Source organism: Ranitomeya variabilis, chromosome 3 (genome assembly GCF_051348905.1).
Source record: "Ranitomeya variabilis isolate aRanVar5 chromosome 3, aRanVar5.hap1, whole genome shotgun sequence".
Taxonomy (NCBI): Eukaryota; Metazoa; Chordata; class Amphibia; order Anura; family Dendrobatidae; genus Ranitomeya; species Ranitomeya variabilis.
In genome coordinates, this window is record NC_135234.1 from 730,685,598 (window position 1) to 730,704,361 (window position 18,764).

At 48.4% G+C, this 18,764-nt stretch overlaps 1 protein-coding gene across 2 annotated transcripts in view; it reads right to left on the bottom strand.

Moving 5' to 3' along the window:
* The window catches only part of LOC143817215 (piwi-like protein 1), a 119,202-nt gene that overhangs the window by 59,980 nt on the left and 40,458 nt on the right, over window positions 1–18,764 (bottom strand). For both annotated transcript variants that reach the window (XM_077298427.1, XM_077298428.1), the window contains exons 8-9: window positions 18,191–18,388; window positions 13,983–14,094 (exon numbers count right to left, since the gene is read on the bottom strand). In XM_077298427.1, coding sequence (XP_077154542.1) covers window positions 13,983–14,094; window positions 18,191–18,388 — 310 coding nt within the window. The remainder of the gene's footprint in view (window positions 1–13,982; window positions 14,095–18,190; window positions 18,389–18,764) is intronic.

An 18,764-nucleotide genomic window follows, 5' to 3' on the forward strand; every position in this document is an offset into this window, starting at 1 on the left:
AGTGATAAACTGAGCTAGTTGTAGATTGTGGGGCAGCTTAGAGAAAGGGATAGGAGACGCAGCCTCTGTGATATTGTGCTGACAGGTAAATCAGACGTTCCGAGAGGGGACCACCTGTCCAGACAGGTAACTAAGGCGTTCCGTGAGGGGACCACCTGTGCTGATAGGTAACTTAAGACGTTCCGTGAGGGGACCACCTATATTTTTGTGGATGGGTCTCATTAGGAGGCTGCCTCCCAACGGTTTGGAATATCGTGGCAGGATAGTCTGTTAATCACTGTGTTCAGGTTAGGGACAGGAAATATTGAGCGCGAGGCTCTTTTCCTAGTACGTCGAACGTGAGGCTCCGTACTGTGGAACACAGTGTTGAATATCGCTGCCAGTGGTTTTACTGCAGAAAATCATAGTATTCTGTGAGTCAAGCTGCGTATCTTAAAGCAAAAGAAGTCTGTGCCCCACAAGTTAGATGAGGATTCTGTGGAAGTTAAGGCAATAGTGGAGTCACGGGAGGGCAAGAGACAGTCAAGAAGCTTATCTGCGAGTTGCGCGAGGCTTAAAGAACAAAGGATGAAAATAGGTTGATGGAGAGGAAGGATCAGATAATGTAGAGCCCGTGTTTGGTTATAAAATGCCTGTGAACTGTGATCTTACAGATTGTAAAATGGCCGCCGTGCCACCGATGATGAAAATGTAGTCCCAGCCACCGCCCTGTAATGGCGGCGGGACGAGCTCTCCAGAAGTGTAGGTGTGTCCTGTTTGTGTTGTGCAGAATCCAACCTGGGTGGAGACCTGCCGCGTGTGTGTGTACGGACCGTCCTTGGGGCTCCGCCCAGACCACGGAGGATTATAGGAAAGTTTTGTAGAAATTAGGTCTGAAAACTGCTGTAATTTGTGACTTTGTAGAGGATACGGAGCTTTGTATCAGTGCTGTGTAGTGTAGGGGAGGGGCGAGGCAGACCGCTGCGAGATTTCTTTGTCAGTTCTTCTTCTTTCTCCTTATCTGCGCTACGTGCCGGAGAAAGAGGGGGGGGGGGGCAGGGAGCTGGGCCTCGCTTCTCCCTTTTTGTGCTGAGGAATGCAGTGATTTTTGTCCTTATCTCCGTGTTTCTGGTAGGGAGGGGCAGCAGCAGGTCGCTGCGCTCGAGTCTCCCTGTGTTTTCTTAGTGTTGTACGCGCTGGTAGATCTGTGAAATATTGTGAATTGAAAGTGAAATCTGGCTGTGCCCCTCAATCCTAAGGCACCAATATATATGTTGGGTTGTCAGAACTTGGTGCGCCTCCATCCTGTGATCCGGCTGCGTGGATCTGTGATGTATGCGGAGTTACTAATTCTTAGTGTAGAGAGGTCTGTTCAAGAAGACCCGGAGTTGTAGCCCCCACCTTTCCCTTGCTAAACGCTGACAGCAATTCCCCGCTCCAAATACAGCCCCCCTTTCACAGCTGCGAGGACAGCAGCGTTTCTTATCAGCTCCAGCCCTCCCCACCTTACACAAATCCAGTCTCATACTAAAATATCCCTTTTAACCCTGTCTGGGAACCTCTCTCCTCAGCCCCGCCATGCAAATTCTCAGATCAAGAGCTTGTTTTAATTAGAGTAGATGACAGACCCAATAAATATACTCTTATAAAACCTATCTCTGTGGGACCTTTCCCTGAAGTTACTGCTCAGTTCGTAATCTTTTCTATATGTTCAGTAAATTTACTGGGGGCAGATTTATTATTACAGTTCTGCTCCAGGATATAATTCCAAGATGATGGTCAGATGGTCCTTGCGTTATATAACTCCTATGCAGATGAATATAAAGAGATGTGTATCCTACTTGCCCTTCCTACGGTTATGATGGTCCTGATAGACCCAGATTCTCCCCCAATAATGCCTGTAGAACCAGTAAAAGTGTTTCTCAAACCTGGTGCCCCTTTTTCTAAAGTCCATTAATACCCTTTGAAATATGATCAGGAGCAGTGTCTCAAGGGGCAAATACAAATGTTATTCGATAATGGTGCCCTGATACCCTGTGTTTCCCCATGTAACACACCCTTGTTTCCCGTTAAGAAAAAGACCCCACCCGGCCAACCCCCTGTGTACCGGCTGGTACAAGATCTACAGGCATTTAATGCAGTTACTGTTCCAGAAACTCCGGTGGTGCCTAAGCCACATATTCTTTTGTCCCAGATATTTCAGGATGCTGCTTGGTTCATAGTTATCGATCTTGCCAATGTCTTCTTCAGCATTCCATTATACCCAGATTGCCAGTTCTGTTTGCATTTATTTATCAGGGATGACAATTGACGTGGACAGTTATGCCAAAGGGGGGCCAGCCATAGCCCAAGAGAGTCAGGCCTACTTTATCATTCATGGCCCCTTGCATCCAGGAGATGCTATGACTACCCAGGGAGGGAATTTGCCCTGTGATATAGTGCTACACACTGCAGGCCCCGTATATGATTACAAGACACCTGAGCACTGCCGTACAGTATTGCAGACAGAGCTCACCTATGCAGGACATGCTACAGGTGTGCTGACTCAGCTTCGTGGAGACAAATAGAGATCTGTTGCTTATTACAGCGGCCGCCTGGATACGGTGGCAAGAGGAAGTCCCTCCTGTATTTGGACTGTGTTGTCTGTCCAGCTGTTGCTATACAAGTCTTCAGAGATTGTTTTGAATCACCCACTGACGATCCATACCCCACGATGTATATGGTATCCTTAACCAAGTACAATCTAGCCACATATGTCCATGGCTGGACAGCTGCGACTTCGGTGTGCTATTCTCATGCCTACTAATGTGACTTTGAAAAGGTGCACTGTCCTGAACCCCGCTACTCTTCTCCTAGTTCCCCTGGATCCAAAGGGGGGAGGAGTAGGTGACATGAGCAAGGACACTCTTTTTCTTTTAAGAATGGATCCAGCGGAACAAGATTAGGTTTCCAAATCACATGATTGTCTGGAATTAATGTCTTAGGAAACGGCTGGTCTCTAGTGTGCCTATTCTAATGCTGATTTTGAGCTTTTTGTAGATGGATCCCGTCACCAAGATGACCAAGGACGCTACTGTACCAGCTATGCTGTGGTCTCAGAACATGAGGTAATCAAGGCAGAGTCAATGCCTGCTCATATGTCTGCACAAGAAGCAGAGCTCAAGGCGCTCATAGAAGCGTGCAAACTAGCAGAAGGTAAGACTGTAAATATCTACACTGATTCCAGGTATGCCTTTGACATTGCACACGATTATGGGCCTATCTGGAGAGCCAGGGCTTTTCTGACAGCAAATGGCCACCACATTAAACATGCTGAGGCAGTCCAGCAACTTATGAATGCACTACAGCTTCCCACCCAAGCAGGCATCATAAAGGTAAAGGCACATACCAAAGGCACTGATGGACGGACAAAAGGGTAACGCACTGGCAGACCAGGCTGCCAAGAAAGCAGCAAGCACTCCTGTGGCCTCTAGAGTACACCACCTAGACACCCCACCATCTCCATTTGTGTTGAAAGACATCTTAGCCCGGTTACAAGAACAGGCAAGTAAGGAGGAGAAAAATAGGTGGCAAAAGATAGGGGCTTGCTCTGATACCGTCACTGGACTATGGGGGAGGGGTGAAAAGGTCTGCCTACCACAGGTTCTGCACGAGAATGTGCACCACTCGAAGACGGCCATGTGTGACACCCTACAGAAACAATGGATTGCCCACGGGTTTTCCACCTGCGCAGAAAGGCAGGTACAGAGCTGCATGATATGTGCCACACATAATCAGAGTAGGACAGTGAAAACCCCATCCAAACACACTCCCCGGCCCTTTACCCATTCCAGAGACTGCAGATTGATTATATTCAGTTACCCAGGGTAGGGACGTATGAGTATGTGTTGGTCTGCATTGATTTATTTTCAGGTTGGCCAGAAGCCTACCCAGTTGACAAAGCTACGGCTAAGACAACGGCGAAGAAACTGATGGCTGAGATCATATGCAGGTATGGAGTTCCTGAAGTCATTGAAAGCGATCGGAGTTCCCATTTTACTGGATAGATCATGTCAGAGGTAATGGCAGCACTGGGGGTAAGTCAAGCATTGCATACTCCATCCACAGAGCAGTGGAAAAGTGGAGAGACTAAATGGAACTTTTAAGCTTAAAATCCAGAAGGCAATGGCAGAGACTGGTAAACCATGGACAGAATGCCTTCCTCTAGCTTTGTTTTCAGTAAGATATACCCCAAACAGGAAGACAGGACAGTCACTGTATGAGATTCTGTTTGGCAGGAGCCCCAATCTTGAATGTTTCTTTCCACAACAGTTGCAGCTCAAGTACCAGGACTTGACTAGCTATGTGCAGGCCTTACATGGACACCTTGCCAAAGTGCATTTAACTGTCTTCAGTTCTCTTCCAGACCCAGACAAGGTTCCTGGACACCATCCCTTTGTGCCAGGAGACCTGGTGTATGTGAAAAAGTTTGTGTGCAGAGATTGTCTCCAGCCGAGATTTGAAGGACTTCACACGGTGATCCTGGTCACCCCCCACCGCAGTAAAACTTGAAGGAAAGAGCACTTGGATCCACGCCTCATATTGTAAAAGAGACCGAACCAGTGTTTAGTCACAGTAGTGACTGAAGGGAAATGTTGCTGTTGTTTTTGATCCTGGAAATGGGGGCCATCCTCGCCCCTACCTTCTCGGCCCCTAATGTAAATGAAAATACTAAGGTCCCACTATTCTCTGGATAAACCTGACAGCCCCGGTAAATATCTGGCGATTTGATTTCTGTGATGTAGTCAAGTGTCTCGAGACTGAACGGGTGGTAGAGGGAATCATCCAGTTTTATATGCGTGCTACCAGAAATGACAACAATAACTGTTATTATTGGTCAGATGCTGCCTGGAATACGGGAGATGATTGGGGATATAAGCCTAGCGAAGCCATGTTCCCTAAGGATGGGACGGGTAGGAGTCTTCGTGAGAGAATGCATCTAACAGCCCTTCTGCAATCACTTAGGGGCTGTAGATGGGGTAAAAGTTGTCACCCCCTCCTCCTAAATCTCGAAAGCCCCCAATCTGCTGATCTACAGACGTTCGTTTTGGGAAGGCATTATAATTATGTATTTAGTAGTGGATACCATGGGAATTTAGGCCATATACAGCTCCAGGATATTAGTTTCAGACCAACCAAGGCCCCCGTTACTAGTACACCTAAAACAAGCCCAGGTGAGCGTTTGCAAAATGTAGTTAATGAAGTGATCTCCATTCCAGGTCTCAGTTGGCAAGAGGTTTTCTCCATAGAAACACAAACAGCCCCAAGGAAAAACCTATGGTTAGAATGGGTGAGATACAATGTAAGAGTCCAGAATATCTCTGTAGGATGTATTGCTTGTGCTGCTGCGAATACGCATCTATACACGCATGCATTGCTTTTTCCTGATGACAACACCACCGCCTGTGTCATGAATTTGTTGAAAGGTTTGAAGTCCACTGATTGTCCAGATTATGTCCTACTAATTCATAAGGAACCCAGACTAAAGGTTCCAGGAGGAGTAACCGTATTAGCTGACAATTACACCTGCTATAATTCCCACGACACCACAGGTACACTAGTAGGGATCTTCGAGACAGGTTTCTGCAAAGGGAACAGTTCTCTAGATACTGATTTGCTAATCAAACATGCACAATATATGTACTACATTTATTGGTTATGTGGAGACGGTAAGCTCCGTCCTAGGTTGCCTAATGCCTGGATAGGCCAATGTACCCTTGTTAAACTAGCCATGCAGTTCAAGATTTTACCTTGGGATCCAGAGGTACCTGATGAACCTACCAGAAAGAGGAGAAGTTTTGATCAGCTCCACATGAGTTATGAAGAAGATCTACTAGTATATATTGATGCCATTGGAGTGCCAAGGGGGGTGCCTGACCAGTTTAAAGCCCAGAACCAGATCTATGCCGGCATTGCTTCTATAATCCCACAGGTGCAGATTAATAAAAATGTTGAATGGATCAATTATATATATTACAGTGAACAAAGATTTGTCAATTATAGCTATGATGCCTTTCAGGATATAGTTGAGGGCTTGGGCCCTAACACTTGTATGACCCGTGCTGCAACCCGACCTAAGAGTATTACACTGAATCCTGTCCAGACAAGATCACATGCAGTGATATAAGAAGCTGACACAGGATTGTGGTTGGTGGATAGTGGGGACATTAACTTTTAGGAGTAGGCTGACAGTAATCCTTTTGGGAAGGAGCTGTAGACCAGCATGTCATGTCGCCCCCACCACCAGAGAACCAACCACATCAGGTAGGGTAAGACAGATACAGGAGTATTATCCCTGGAGGCCCTCTGACTAGCTAGCTACGCAAAAACGTTTGGCTGACCCTGGGAACCAACCTTTCTCATTTTACAGACAAATAATGACCATATGTTGGAAGTATAAGTGCACCTAGGCAGGCCTAGGTAGTTAGTGAGCACAAAAGCGGGTGACGTGCTAGGACGCAAATTAAGATTTTCTACAAATGTGACAAAGGAGAGAGTGTAGAGCTATACTTTGGACAGTTACAGCTGAAATGGGAAGACATGGGGTACAGTCCCATAGACCCACTTGATGTTAAAGTATTGGTAAATACATTCATTGACGGTATGACCAAAGACTTACGATACGAAATATAGACAGCCAGACCTGAATGGCGAAATGTAGATCCGAAAGACCTGAAAGAAGTTGAACGAATTAGGACAATAAGACGATGTGTCATGTATGCTGGAATAGACACATCTTTCTTCTCCAGTTGGTTAGGTGGGATCAAGGGATTCCTTCAACAAGCTTGTTTAGTACTGATTGCCCTCCTTGTAATTGGATCGATAATTCTCTGTTGTGTTATTCCCTTGTATAAAAAGGTTATTTCCAAAGCAACTCCGACTGACACCTTCTTCAATCAAGAAGTAGACCCACCAGAGTACAATGGTACTGATCCAGGGGAGATCCCGAAGTATATTCCTCTCAAGAGAGTAGACAAAATCCCCCATTCTCAGATGATGCCAAGAGATTTAGTTTAGGGACAGTGGGAGAACTCCATGTGAGGTTAGTGAAGGGTTCAGCTGCCTGGAGGCCTCTCGCTAGGGGAGAGTTTCTGAGGTGTCTGGATGAAGAAATCCACCTCCCCTTTTCCCATCACATGGACAGTCTCGAAGGATCTTTCTTTAAGGGAAAAACTTAGTGTTTAGGGGGGATTGTCAAGGTGAAAATATATTTCTTATATACCTTTGTACTTTTATACTCTTATACTGTGAAACAATAAGTTTTTTCCTATCTGCTAGCTAATGCATATGTAATTGTATTTAAAGATGGTTGCCAGTGTTCAGTTTCGTTTCAGGTTAGTGACCGAAGGGTTAAGTCATTTCTTTGGAAATCGAAACTTAAGGAATGTGAAGAAAAGGAGGAATCCACCAGAAGACATCAGAACAAATCAGAAAGACTGGATGCTAGCTTAAACCCCGCCTAATGCACGCCTTCCCCTAACACTCAATATAGTATTGTGTATTTTAGAATAAAGCCAGTTGTTGTGACCGTTGCAGACATGAGTAGATGCACGGGCATTCAATTGAGATTGAATCAACACCTTGTCTGAGTCATTCTTACCCGGTACCAAATGCTCGGCTCATACGTTAATTTGGAATGACTGGTGAAGGAAGGGTAATTGTCGTTTACGACCCCGACATATCTCCTAAGAGCACTCACTAAATCCAGTGTGTGAAGGGCCTTCTCGATGCAATGGACTGGTGCCGGACAGAGTGAGGGTAAGACAATCTCCTCATTGAGATGAAAAGAGGATACAACTTTCGGTAGAAAAGACGGAAATGTCCTCAAAACCACTTTATCCTGATGAAAATTCAGGAACGGAACTTGAGAGGACAGAGCCGCCAGTACGGAGACTCGTCTGATAGAGGTGACCGCAACTAGAAAAGCAACTTTCCATGAAAGGAGAGATAGGGAAACCTCCTGTAGAGATTAAGATCCCATGGTTCCAACGGCATCCTATAGGGGGGCGCCCGATGGAAGACTCCCTGAATAAACGTCTTGACCTGTAATCTGTTGGCAATCCTGCGTTGGAAGAGAACAGACAGCTGAGATCTGCCCCTTGAGAGAACTAAGGGCGAGACCCAAGTCCAAACCCGTTTGTAAGAACTCGAGAATGGCAGGGATGGAAAAAATGTAGAGGAGAACGTCCTCGGTCGCTACACCATGAAAAGAAGGTCTTCCAAGTGTGATGATAGATACGCATAGACGTAGGCTTTCTAGCGTTGATCATGGTAGCTATGACTTCTGGAGAGAAACCTGCCTGGGTTAGGACCCAGGACTCAACGGCCATGCCGTCAAACACAGGGCCTCTGAGTTCTGGTGGTAAAAGGGGCCTTGAGATAGCAGATCTGCGCGAATCGGTAATCGCCAGGGAACGTCAGCAACTAGTTGAACTAGTTCCGCTACCACGCCCGGCGCGGCCAATCTGGCGCAATCAGGATTACCAGTACCCTCTCTATTCTGATTTTCTTGATGACTCTCGGTAGGAGAGGAAGCGGGGGAAATATGTACGGAAGCCGAAAATGATGCCACGGGAGTAACAAGAGCGTCTGCCCCGATGGCTGCCGGGTCGTGGGACCGAGCCATGAAGTTGGGAACCTTGGAATTCAGCCGTGAGGCCATCAGATCCACGTCCGGGGTTCCCCCAATGACAGCAGATCTGGTGGAAGATCTCTGGATGGAGAGAGACCACTCCCCGGAGTCGAGGCATTGCCGACTGAGGAAGCTGCCTCCCAATTGTCCACTCCCAGGATGTGAACCTGCAGAGATCATTGAGCGGTTTTCCTCGGCCCATCGGAGGATGTGGCCTACCTCTGTCATGGCCGCCCTGCTGCGGGTTCCCCCTTGGCGGTTGATGTATGCCACTGCAGTGGCGTTGTCGGACTGAATCCTGATTGGGCGACCTGCTAGGAAGGGATGGAACTGAAGAAGTGCCAGCCTGATCGCCCAGATTTCCAAGATGTTGATTGGAAGGCGTGATTCCTGGGGGGGGACCAGCGGCCTTGAGCAGTGTGATGAAGGAACACCGCTCCCCAGCCTAGAAGACTGGCGTCTGTCGTCACAACCAGCCAGTGTACTGGAAAAAAAGACTTCCCTTGATTCAGGGAGGATTTCAATGTCCACCACCTGTGAGACTGTGACTCGCTGGGGACGGAGGAACCGACGGTCTAGGGAGAACGGGTTCCTCTCCCAAACAGCCAGGAGGGCATGCTGTAGAGGATGGAGGTGTAGTTGGGCAAATGGAACCGCCTACATAGCTGCTACCATCCTGCCAAGGACTCTCATACTAAAGCGCAGAGAGTTAGAGGGAGGCTTAGAGAGCTTCTGAGCTTCTCGCTGTAAGACAGAGATCTTTTCCGGGGGGGGGGGGAAGAAGAACCAACCCCCGGGATGAGTCGAGTATCATTCCTAGAAAGGAAATTCGCTGAGCCGGACTAGGGAAGATTTTTTGAAGTTTATCTTCCAACCCAGGCGAGAAAGGGTATCTATTGTGATGGCCACGGCTTCCTTGCAGGAGCGGAAAGATGGGCCTTTGATGAGGATATCGTCTAAATACGGGAGCGACACCACTCCTCGGGTGTGGAGTATGAGCACGGCAGCCGCTTTGACCTTTATGAATACCCTGGGAGCGGTGGCGAGGCCGAAGGGCAGAGCAACGAATTGGAAGTGATCTTCCTGAACTGCGAAGCGTAGAAACCTTTGGTGAGAAGGTAAAATAGGAATGTGGAGGTATGCGTCCTGGATGTCTATAGACGCCAGGAACTCGCCTTTTTCCATGGAGGCGATGACAGAACGAAGCGATTCCATCCGGAACCGTCGTACCCTGATGAACCTGTTCAGCAGTTTTTAGGTCCAGTATGGGCCGTACTGTACCGTCCTTGTTTGGAACAATGAAGAGGTTTGAATAAAAACCTTGAAACCTTTCGCTTTGAGGGACAGGAATAATGACTCCGTGTTTTCTCAGAGAGCTTATAGCTTTGAAAAACTCTGATGCTTTTGCCCTGGGAGGAGAAGACCGGAAAAAACGGTTTGGAGGATGAGATAAGAGATCTCTCTTGTATCCGGAGGACACTAGATCGCGGACCCACTCGTCGTGAACGACCGAGAGCCACGCGGCACTGAAGGAAAGCAGGCGGCCGCCTACTTTGAGGGTGTCCCCCGGATACCGCAGGGAGTCATTGTGTGGAAGGTCCGCCCGTTCTGGCACCTCTGGATCCCAGCTGCCTTGGCCTGCCTCTCCATGAAGGGGAAGGCTTAAAAGAGGCCTGTGAACCTGTGTCTCCACATTGTGCCCGGCCGGAACCGGGAGATGTGGAAGTAGAGGACCAGTTTGAGTTGTAACAAAAAAAAAAAAAAAAAATTGGGAACGAGCCAGTGGTTGCAGGTTCCAAAAGGGCCGACGAGAGGGTCTCTGTTGTGGAAGAAATTTACTCTTCCCTCCAGTGGCGTCAGAAATTAACTGGTCGAGCTTTTCGCCAAAAAGGCGACCGCTCTGATATGGGAGAGAAGTCAATTACTTTTTGGAAGTAGAATCCGCAAGCCAGTCCCTGAGCCATAGGGACCTCCGGATGGTGATGGCATTTGCTGCTGCTTGAGAAGCGCAGTCAGCGTCATTCAGGGACGCGGTCACTACAAAATCTCCAGCTCTGGCTATCTGAGTAGCGAGGTCTGCTATCTCGGGGGAAAGATTGGTATCCAGTACTGCTGAAGACAAGACCTCAGCCCAGTGGGTCATAGCCTTAGCCACCCACGTAGCGGCAAAAGACGGAAAGAGTGCGGCCGCTGAGGCTTCAAAGGCTGAACGCGCCATATTGTCGATCTGACGATCGGTTGGATTTTTGATAGAGGTGCCCTCCGAGGAGGATAAAACAGATTTGGTAGCCAGGCGCGATACCGCAGGATCTATTGGGGGAGATTGTGAACAATCTTTTCTTAGATCCTGGGCAAAGGGATATTTGGACTCCATGGGCTTCTGCCCTGTGAATCGTTTATCTGGACAGATCCTGTGAGATTCAACAATTTGCTTAAACTCGGGATGAGTGGCGAACACTCTGTGAGCTCGTTTGGTCCTCTTAAAGGACACAGCATGATCCGTTTTAGATAAGGATTCCTCCAAGTCTGAAAGCCTTAGGGTACCGTCTCACAGTGGCACTTTTGTCGCTACGACGGCACGATCCGTGACGTTCCAGCGATATCCATACGATATCGCTGTGTGACACGCAGCAGCGATCAGGGACCCTGCTGAGAATCGCACGTCGTAGCAGATCGTTTGGAACTTTCTTTCGTCGCTGGATCTCCCTCTGTCATCGCTGGATCGGTGTGTGTGACACCGATCCAGCGATGCGTTCGCTTGTAACCAGGGTAAACATCGGGTTATGAAGCGCAGGGCCGCGCTTAGTAACCCGATGTTTACCCTGGTTACCATCGTAAATGTTAAAAAAACCAAACAGTACATACTCACCCTCTGATGTCCGTCAGGTCCCTCGCCGTCCGCTTCCCGCACTGACTGCCGGCCGTAAAGTGAAAGCAGAGCGGTGATGTCACAGCTGTGCTTTCACTTTAAAGCCGGCAGTCAGTCAGTGCGGGAAGCAGACGGCAAGGGACCTGACGGACACCGGAATGTGAGTATGTACTGTTTGTTTTTTTTAACATTTACGATGGTAACCAGGGTAAACATCAGATTTCTAAACGCGGCCCTGCGCTTAGTAACCCGATGTTTACTCTGGTTACCCGGGGACCTTGGCATCGTTGGTCGCTGGAGAGCTGTCTGTGTGACAGCTCTCCAGCGACCACACAACGACTTACCAACGATCACTGCCAGGTCGTATCGCTGGTCGTGATCGTTAGTAAATCGTTTTGTGTAACGGTACCCTTATTCACTGACTCAATTAGAGAGTCGAGGGTCTCCTGATCGTGATGAAATTCCTGATCTAGGGACGTATCAGAATCGTCCTCTGAAACAGGTTCTCTACTAGCCCCAATGGAAGGGGAGCGAGAAATGGAGCTCTCAGAACCCGAAACCCGTTGATGGTCTGGGGATATGGCATGAGTCCTTTTCCTGGAAGAGTCAGAACTCCTTGGCAAGGTACGACCCCTGGAGTACGAGGGGTTCTGACCATGGGAAACGTCATCCGTATGGCTTTTGCCAGGGATGCCATAGACCGGCTAAGGGAGGTAGCCCACTCAGGTGGACTAGGCTAACTGGGTTCAGTATCAGCAACAGGTGGTTCCTGAGCAGTCACCGGTTCACAAGCTGTGCACAATTCAGTATTGTGACTTTTTGTGAGGCTTTGGTTGAGACATAGTAAAGCCTGGAGGAAAGAGCATAACCCTTCCCCTGCTAGTAAGCGATGTGTCTGCAGCTTACCCAGGTCCTGTGTCTTGAGTCCCCAGGGCAGGTCCGCAGTGTAGGCAGAGAAAAACGCTAGTCCTGAGGGCTGTGATAGAAAATGCTGGAGCAGTGCTGCAGCATCAGGGCTGTGGGTGTCCCAAGATGGCCACCGAGACCAGGAAGTGGGAGCTCATCACAGAGAACGAGAAGCGCCAGAAAAAAGTGGGCGGGGCTAACTGCCGGTGGGCGGGGCCAAAACTCCAGCCTGTATTGAGGGAATTTTTTTTTCTCTGCAGTTGCGGCCTACAGCGCTGCGACCGCTATTGGCGCCATCATTAGCTGCACTCCTTCGTGGGGTTGCCACAATAAGGAACAACCACGGACACAGGCTTAAGGTGCGGACCTCCCATACCCCGGGGACCAGGACCCCCCAGCGCCTCGGCCCCCGCAGTGTACTCACGGTAGATGCGGTGGGCCGGTGCTCAATCCACCGTCGCCTTAGTCAGGGAGGGGGTGGAGAGCTTCTGCCGCCATGCGTCATCCGCTATATCAGTGGTGATGCAGAGGGGGGCTGCACGGACGCCATATATATCATGTCCGGCTATGCACCTGGCTCCAGGAGAGGTAGATGGAGGGCTACTCCATGTGGTCGCCTGCTATGGAGGGGGGAGATTGGAACGCGAAGGAACCGTCGCCCGTAATGTGAGCTCAGGGCTGGCATCCAACGTTGCAGGAAAGAATACTGGAGGAACGCTCCACATACTTGCCAGTTGATGGTTCCGGGGAGATCGGAGCCTAGAAAGGATCCGTCGCCCCCATTCGCTCGTTAAAGGAAAAAATAGAACAAAATATCAAAAATTAAAATAAAAACGGTGGGGTCTGAAATAGACCCAAGTGCCTCCTACAGACACTAAGCAAGAACTGGTTCACTGAGAGCCAGCAGGAGGGTGTATACTGCAGGGGAGGAGCTATTCTTTCTGTGTTTACTTAGTGTCCTCCTAGTGGCAGCAGCATAACACCCATGGTCCTGTGTCCCCAATGAGGCGTAGGAGAAAGAAGATTTTGGGTACTTTCCGTAAAATCTTTTTCTCTGAGCCTTCATTGGGGGCCACGACACTCGCTCCCTTTTTGAGCCATTGTGGGTTCAATTTAGGGTAATCTATTTTAACCCCTTTCCCACAGCTTTCGACCAAACTGGTTGGTTCTCTCCCAGCTGGTGGGTATATACTGCTACGGAGGAGTAAGCCTTATTCTGCATAGTGTCAGCAGCTTACACTCATGGTTTCCTGTGTCCCCAAAAGAAGGTTCCAAGAAACAGATTTTACGGCAAGTATCCAAAATCTTTCTTTGTACACAGTCGCAACGGGAGCTGAAAACAGCAAATCGTTGTTGGTGTCAGGTGTCCACCAACTCCAAGGATAAATCCTCAATGCGAGTTGTGGACAATCCAAGGTTTTTTGTGTTTTTTTTTTTTTAAGATTTTTTTTCTCAACTGTATTTAACAACGAAATTAAAAAAGAAAAAAAACAAAACAAATTTCCTGAAGTTTCGCACTCAAGGCTCCCAGTTCTCATTATTCCCAGCAGGTCTTACGTTCTTATAGTAGTCCACAAAGCTGATCTCGCTTCCGTCTGCCTTCTTGAAGGTGGACGCTGGAGTCATGTTCCAGGCGATCTCGTCTATACGGTAGGTTTTATTGTTGTACCTGCACAAAAAGCAGTACTGATCAGTGAAACTTAAAATTCAGTAAAGAATAAGTGATCAAACAAATCTCAATTTCACGCTCTTTAGCAGAAATTAAAAAAATAATAAATAATTGTATATAAAATATTAAAAATATTCTAAAAAAAACCCAAACTAACGATCACTATTTCCTAGGTCAAAAATACAGAATTTTAAAAAATAAAATAAGATCATATTTAGTATCATCACACCAGTAACAAAAGAAGGAATTAAAAAAATAAAATGATTTAACGCTGTAAAGTAAAATAAAATAATGGCAGAACTGCTGATTTTTAGTAGAGCCAAGTTTCCTAAAAATACAATATGTGAAGAAACCATTGTATGTACCTCAAAGTGGCATCGACAACAACTACAGCTTACCACACAAAAATCAAAGCCTCACACCGCTCCATGGATAGAAAAAAAAAAAAAATTAAAGGACTCAGAAAATGGTCAAACTAATTTATTTATTTATTTATTTTAAACAAAGTTCAAATTTATTTTTTTTTACCTACGGTACTTAAAGACAAGTTTAGCATTGCTGTAGCTGTACAAATAAGGAGAATGTTATTGGGTCATTTTTCTAATACGACAAATACCATCAATAAGAAAACCAAAATAAAAAAACAAGCAGAATTTTATTTTTTTTAAATGTCATGACACTTCGTTTTTCAGCACATTATAGTGTAAAATTAATGGTGTAATTTAAAACTACAACTTGTCCCGCAAAACAACAAGATCTAATATGGCGATAGTGAAAGTAAAAAATAAATAAAATAAAATAGGGATTTTTGTGTACTCACCGTAAAATCCTTTTCTCTGAATCAATCATTGGGGGACACAGACCGTGGGTGTATGCTGCTGCCACTAGGAGGCTGACACTAAGTGATACAAAGAAAGTTAGCTCCTCCCCTGCAGTATACACCCTCCTGCTGGCTCTCAGCTAACCAGTTAGGCGCAAAAGCAGTAGGAGATCAATAACATATGAGCGTATAGCATGTCACATTATATTTGAGAGTATAGCATATCAGATTATAAAAACAAGCACAAGCCAATACCAGGGTGGGAGCTGTGTCTCCCAATGAACAGAGAATACTGGTCGTGTGCCTTTAAGACCAGGGAATACTGGTCGTGTGCCTTTAAGACCAGGGAATACTGGTCGTGTGCCTTTAAGACCAGGGAATACTGGTCGTGTGCCTTTAAGACCAGGGAATACTGGTCGTGTGCCTTTAAGACCAGGGAATACTGGTCGTGTGCCTTTAAGACCAGGGAATACTGGTCGTGTGCCTTTAAGACCAGGGAATACTGGTCGTGTGCCTTTAAGACCAGGGAATACTGGTCGTGTGCCTTTAAGACCAGGGAATACTGGTCGTGTGCCTTTAAGGGACTGGTCAGGTACTTCCTTACACGGGTACTGATGTAGAGTCGATGTGCCCCTTTAATGCAAAAAACCATCGCCCCAGTGTGAGCCTGCCGGGTGGACCAAGATGGCCACCGGGAGATGCAGAGTTGATAAAATCTCGCAGAGAGCGAGAAGCGCCAATTCGGGGGGGGGGGGGGGGGGGGGGGGCGGAGCCTCGGACACGATGTTGAATAGGCCCAAGCCGGGGCCTAAATTTCTGTAGCCGGCGGGCGACACATATGCGGGACGTTCCAGGCGAGACTTCCGGGATGTGGTCTACACATCGGCCGAAGCCGGGGCTAAATTTTTGCAGCTGGCCAGAGCGTTACCTCAGAGAGGTGGGCCACAGGAAAGTGGCTGAGGCTGCCCGTCAGCATGTGGATATCCCTCTGCAGATGGATCCACTCACCATCCCGGCATCACTCCCGGCATGGAGCCGCTGCGGATGTGGGTTTCAGCGCTGTTCTGTGCAGCGTGGACGGTGCAGGGATAAGCAGGGATCAATCCATCCGTTTATTAGGGAGGTGGAGAGGAACCATCCGCCTCCTTGTGCCATCCGCTTTCACAGTGGTGGTACAGTGGGGGCTCCTCGGACGCCATAGAGAGGGGCCTCTGTACATCCACGGAGTTCAGCCCCCGGGTGGACAGGGCCAGTTGTCCGGCATTAGGCCTGGCTCCAGGAGAGGATACATGGAGGCGACACTCCATGTGGTCGCCTGTTGCTGGTGTGGGGAGATCGGGGCAGTGAAGGAACCTTCGCCCCTGAAGTGAGCTCAGGCATGGCTTCCCACGTCGCAGGAGAGGGTACGGGGAGGTATACTCGACGTGCTCGCCTGTTGATGGTTCGGGGGAGATCGGAACCTTGAAAGGATCCGTCGCCCCCTTCACTCCTAATTAAAAAATAAAAATTTACAGAAAAATAAAAAATAAAATAAAAATGATGGGGTCTAAACCAGACCCGTGTGCCTCCTACAGACACAAAGCAATAACTGGTTAGCTGAGAGCCAGCAGGAGGGCGTACACTGCAGGGGAGGAGCTGAGAGCCAGCAGGAGGGCGTATACTGCAGGGGAGAAGCTGAGAGCCAGCAGGAGGGCGTATACTGCAGGGGAGGAGCTGAGAGCCAGCAGGTGGGCGTATACTGCAGGGGAGGAGCTGAGAGCCAGCAGGAGGGCGTATACTGCAGGGGAGGAGCTGAGAGCCAGCAGGAGGGCGTATACTGCAGGGGAGGAGCTGAGAGCCAGCAGGAGGGCGTATACTGCAGGGGAGGAGCTGAGAGCCAGCAGGAGGGCGTATACTGCAGGGGAGGAGCTGAGAGCCAGCAGGAGGGCGTATACTGCAGGGGAGGAGCTGAGAGCCAGCAGGAGGGCGTATACTGCAGGGGAGGAGCTGAGAGCCAGCAGGAGGGCGTATACTGCAGGGGAGGAGCTGAGAGCCAGCAGGAGGGCGTATACTGCAGGGGAGGAGCTGAGAGCCAGCAGGAGGGCGTATACTGCAGGGGAGGAGCTGAGAGCCAGCAGGAGGGCGTATACTGCAGGGGAGGAGCTGAGAGCCAGCAGGAGGGCGTATACTGCAGGGGGGGAGCTGAGAGCCAGCAGGAGGGCGTATACTGCAGGGGAGGAGCAGAGAGCCAGCAGGAGGGCGTATACTGCAGGGGAGGAGCAAACTTTCTTTGTATCACTTAGTGTCAGCCTCCTAGTGGCAGCAGCATACACCACGGTCTGTGTCCCCCAATGAGGCGAAGGAGAAAAAAAAGTTATGGATCTTTGAAGGAGAGGAAAAATTAAACACAAATGAAAACTGCTCATCATTAAGCGTCAATTACATAAATTTGATTCCAAAAGTGAAGGAACAGAATGTACCCAGGTGATCCGTTTCCTTCTAGAGGCGCCGCTGCCCACAGAGCGACAGAGTACGAGGCACATGGCGGCTCTTAGGCTTCTTTCACACTTCAGTTTTTACAATCTGCACAGGATCCGTCAAAATGTTGAAATGAAGGATCCTGTGCAGATTGTATATAGCGGGTGCAATGGGCCCGTTTTTCCTGACGGACCCGTCGAGGCTATGTGGACTTGTTGTGTATGCGTCTTCCCAGCGGTTTTCCGCTGCGAAAACGCATACACAACAAAACCTAGGTTAAAAATAATAAAAAAAATTGCAATATTCTTACCTTCCGGCATCCCGCGCAGCGTTACGGATGCTCGCGATGCTCCCGGCAGCTGGCGTTCCCAATAATGCCTTACGTGCAATGACCTTTGCATAGGCAGCATCAATAGTAAAAAGAGCGAGCAAGAGAGAATTTCCTTGACTGGAAATTCTTCCACGCATGCTCAGTTTCAAAAGACGGCATCGTCGTTGGATTCCTGCTCTTCACAGTCAGTGACGGATCCTGCACCCATAGGCTTCCATCATAGCCAACGCCGGACAGCGCAGGACCTGTCACTGAGCGATTTTCTGACGTGCAGAAAAAAAGTTCCTCTGAACGTTTTCTCCGCTCGATGGACAGCGATTTTCCGACGGATCCAGTGCATGACGGATGAAACGGAAAGCCATCCGTCACAATTTGCTGCTAATACAAGTCTATGGGAAAAAACAGGATCCAGTAAAAAAATTTGCTGGACCCTGTTTTTTTCAGATTTCGACGGGAGCTAAAACACAGAAGTGTGAAAGAGGCCTTACTTGGTGAGGACGATCTGTCCGATCAGCTCCTTGCAGCAGGCGTCCTGGAACCTCTGAGGGCCACACGAGGAGAACAGGCTGCTCATGATGTCGTGCACAGTCTCGTTCCTGAGGACTTTATGGCTGACATCAATGCTCAACATGATGCTGGACTCATACTGGAGGATGGAGGTGGAAAACCCTGGCCAGATGGAGAGTCTGATGGGAGAGGAGACAGGACGGAGGGTGAAGATGGAGGAGAAAAGTAACAGCATCAGTGTGTACAAACACCTACAGGCAACAGCAGGGAGCCAGCAAAGAGCAGGAGGATTCTGTGCCTACATACATTACTTATCCTCCAGAGCTGCACTCACTATTCTGCTGGTGCAGTCACTGTGTACATACATTACTGATCCTGAGTTACCTCCTGTATTATACTCCAGAGCTGCACTCACTAGTCTGCTGGTGCAGTCACTGTGTACATACATTACTGATCCTGAGTTACATTCTGTATTATACTCCAGAGCTGCACTCACTATTCTGCTGGTGCAGTCACTGTCTACATACATTACATTACTGATCCTGAGTTACATCC